Source organism: Phoenix dactylifera, chromosome 10 (assembly GCF_009389715.1).
Source record: "Phoenix dactylifera cultivar Barhee BC4 chromosome 10, palm_55x_up_171113_PBpolish2nd_filt_p, whole genome shotgun sequence".
Taxonomy (NCBI): domain Eukaryota; kingdom Viridiplantae; phylum Streptophyta; class Magnoliopsida; order Arecales; family Arecaceae; genus Phoenix; species Phoenix dactylifera.
The window spans coordinates 15,299,027-15,303,034 of record NC_052401.1 but is presented as its reverse complement, the minus strand read 5'-3'; the positions used below and the strand labels follow the sequence as shown (position 1 = coordinate 15,303,034).

At 45.4% G+C, this 4,008-nt stretch overlaps 1 protein-coding gene across 1 annotated transcript; it reads left to right on the top strand.

Annotated features, from left to right (window-relative positions):
* Positions 1-486: 486 nt before the first annotated feature.
* LOC103717175 (adenosylhomocysteinase) lies at positions 487-3,787 on the top strand. Its single transcript, XM_008805464.4, has 3 exons — positions 487-1,310; positions 2,119-2,655; positions 3,162-3,787. The coding sequence occupies exons 1-3, from the start codon at positions 600-602 to the stop codon at positions 3,369-3,371; spliced, it is 1,458 nt and encodes a 485-aa protein (XP_008803686.1). The 5' UTR covers positions 487-599; the 3' UTR covers positions 3,372-3,787.
* Positions 3,788-4,008: the final 221 nt, after the last annotated feature.

The window sequence follows — 4,008 nt, the reverse complement described above, 5'->3', positions numbered from 1 at the left end:
AGGTTCAGGTTGTATCTTTTGAGCGAAGGAATACTTCACCTTTTTCAGTGATGTCAACTGTTGGGTTGATGTCACAAAAAATGATGAATCATGAAATATTTCATGCGAAAGATACAACCCGACCCATTTATTGATGACCGGTGAGTTTCATCCAATTAAGACCTTTATGTCGCACGTGGAAGTGTGTTCTTGAGTCCCCGCACTTCCGGGGTTTAAACAAATCGTGGATTTCTTAGCAGTTCCAAAGCCCAAAGCCCAAAGCCCAAAAGCCCATTTACGCTCTGTCAACCAATACAACACAACCGACAAACGCACTTCCCCTGTTCTTTCCATGGATGCGGCTCGCTTCACACCAACTCCCACCGGCCCCCCACTCCCCCAAACCCGCAAGACAAATCCAACGGTCCATATCCTCCAGATCCAACCCAAAATCCCATCCCATCCGTCCATCCCCGTCTTTCCTCTATAAATATCCCCCACCCCATTTCCTTCTGCTCTCGCCCCGCTCGCCGCTTATCCTCGCGTTCTAAGTCCTAAAGCTCTCTCGGTTCTCTCCTCTTCTTGCCGATCTCGAGTGAGAAGAAGCCGACGCCATCGCCATGGCTCTTCTCGTGGAGAAGACGTCCTCCGGGCGTGAGTACAAGGTGAAGGACCTCTCCCAGGCCGATTTCGGCCGTCTTGAGCTCGAGCTCGCCGAGGTGGAGATGCCCGGCCTCATGGCCTGCCGATCCGAATACGGCCCCTCCCAGCCCTTTAAGGGCGCCCGCATCTCCGGCTCCCTCCACATGACCATCCAGACCGCCGTCCTTATCGAGACCCTCACCGCCCTCGGTGCCGAGGTCCGCTGGTGCTCCTGCAACATCTTCTCCACTCAGGACCACGCCGCCGCCGCCATCGCCCGCGACTCCGCTGCCGTGTTCGCCTGGAAGGGCGAGACCCTCCAGGAGTACTGGTGGTGCACTGAGCGTTGCCTTGAGTGGGGCCCCGCCGGCGGCCCCGACCTCATCGTTGACGACGGCGGGGACGCCACCCTCCTCATCCACGAGGGCGTCAAGGCCGAGGAGGAGTACGAGAAGACCGGGAAGATGCCCGACCCGGCCTCCACCGACAACGCCGAGTTCCAGATCGTGCTGGGGCTCATCCGGGACAGCCTCAAGGTGAATCCCAAGAAGTACCACAAGATGAAGGAGAGGCTCGTCGGCGTCTCTGAGGAGACCACCACCGGCGTCAAGAGGCTGTACCAGATGCAGGCCAGCGGGGCCCTCCTCTTTCCGGCCATCAACGTTAACGACTCCGTCACCAAGAGCAAGGTAAAACGAACAGCAACTTCTACCGATCTAAATCCATCCAGATCTACGATTTCTTTCTTTCTTGTGTGATCGACTTCTAGATCTGATATTATCTCTCCGTCCATTATGTGATCCAGATCGAGGGTTCGGTAATTTAATTTCATCAATCCATAGTAGCAACTACTTTCTGTCTCTCTAACTAATCCTTTGGATCGGGATTGTAGTTGGTTCAAACATGTGATCGCTAGGAAGCTATCTGAATCTAAGAATCCGAGGTTCTACTATAGTTGGTAGATCGACAGTTGGGATTTTGGATGCGAAGAGTAGATCGTCCTTATGTTTAATTTTTTAAATGGAAATTTACTTAATAAATTCAGTATTTTTGTTTCACCACAGATTACCCATATTTGATAGATCTGATATCTAATGTAGAATTTTATTGTAATTCTTGTTTGAAATCCAGTACTCTTTTGTTGGATTGCTGAATTGTCGTGTTCTAGTAGCTAAAAGAGTATTGGCTGGTTAGTTCTTGAACTTTTAATGGACTTTCTGGCAGCAAAACTGATTCACCGTATCAGATCTGAAATCTTTTCAGCTAGGAAGTAGATAATCTCAATATTCTATTAGTTCAAAATGCTAATTAAATCTGTTTTATTATTATTATTTTTTTTGATCTAGATTCATAGCTCTAAGATCAAGAGTTGGTGTCATGATTTTGTTTATAATTTTACTTGTGGATCTGAATCTCTGATTATATGTGTGCTTGTTTTGTTTCTTGGTTCTTTTGTGGACCACCCCCCCCCCCCCCCAAACACAAAAAAAAAAACAGTTCGATAATCTGTACGGATGCCGGCACTCTCTCCCTGATGGCTTGATGAGGGCCACTGATGTGATGATTGCTGGCAAGGTCGCTGTGGTCTGTGGTTATGGTGATGTGGGCAAGGGTTGTGCTGCTGCCTTGAAGCAAGCTGGAGCCCGGGTGATTGTCACCGAAATTGACCCCATTTGTGCCCTTCAGGCCCTGATGGAGGGCATCCCTGTTCTCACCTTGGAGGATGTGGTCTCCGAGGCTGATATCTTCGTGACTACAACTGGTAACAAGGATATCCTCATGGTTGGTCACATGAGGAAGATGAAGAACAATGCAATTGTCTGCAACATTGGCCACTTTGACAACGAGATTGATATGCATGGGTTGGAGAACTTCCCGGGTGTCAAACGCATCACCATCAAGCCCCAGACTGATCGCTGGGTATTCCCTGACACCAACTCCGGTATCATTGTGCTCGCTGAGGGGCGTCTGATGAACCTTGGTTGTGCCACCGGCCACCCCAGCTTTGTCATGTCCTGCTCCTTCACCAACCAGGTAAATCCTTGATACTCAAGTGATATCGCTACCGCCCAGTTTAGAACTCGGAACACTTAACAAGTCTGGTGTATTAGCATTCTCTTTTGTGTAGCATATTCTGATTTATGACTTTTCTACACTATAGAGGACTTATAGTTTAGTGAATTAGCATTTGTAAAATTTTAAATAATGAGTTAAACTTTAATAGATTATGAAGATTACATCTTTTTTGCAGGGGCAGGGTGATTCTATGTTGATCATGTTTTAGTAATATAATTGAAAATTGAAAAATGTTGCTAGGCTTTTACTGCAGTTTGTGCAATGATCACTGTTTCTCATGTGAAGTTCATTTTTTTTTTTTAGCACATTGCTAACATCTTGTTGGCATTTGAATTTTCAATTCTTAGTTGTCGTCATAACTGCATTTTATCCTACCTTTAATGAGTCTAGCCTGAATCATTGTTTGTCATACCAATAGAGTTTGTAATTTGATTGTCGAAAAACAAAATCAAATGTTTGTGCAGGTGATTGCTCAGCTGGAACTGTGGAAGGAGAGGGCAAGTGGCAAGTATGAGAAAAAGGTGTATGTGCTGCCCAAGCATCTGGATGAGAAGGTGGCAGCCCTCCACCTGGGCAAGCTGGGAGCCAAGCTAACCAAGCTCACACCATCCCAGGCCGAGTACATCAACGTTCCAATTGAGGGACCCTACAAGCCTGCTCACTACAGGTACTAGAAAGTATGGGACAGATGACAACAGGTAGCAACAACAGCTGCAAACCACAACTCATAAAGATGATTTGAGCGATCGCAATGGCTATTTTCTTCCTTACTGTTATCATCATCTCTCTATCTCCCTTTAGGATTTTAATTTGCTTGCTCTCGGCTTCAATTATGATGAATGAGGAAGTCATGTTTTGGTAGGAATAATGAGGTGGTGAAGGGTGGCGTAATGGCCAGATATATTTTTATCTTTGGCTGTTGCACGTCTTCATCTTCCCATCTTCAGACTGTCTCTTCTTTCGATTATAACTATGTTTTGTCCAACAGTTGCAAGTCAAAATATTGATTTTTGCGATGCGTCGCAAGTGATCGTAAGACTTGTTATTTTGCAAATGCGTAAATTTCAGAATGGAAACAAATTGCTAAAAATGGTATCCATGTCATATTTATATCAGCTATTGGTTTACATAAATCCATTGGTTGGTGAAGAGAGCAGATTATAAATTTCTGAAAGCTAATAACCATCATTCTGTCCTATTAAGTACTCTATGATGAAGAAATGGCTAAACGGTCATTCTTGAGTTAAAAATAGGGAATTGTTCTATTAAGTCAAGATTAAGTCTTACTCAGATTCTTTGTATGATAAACTA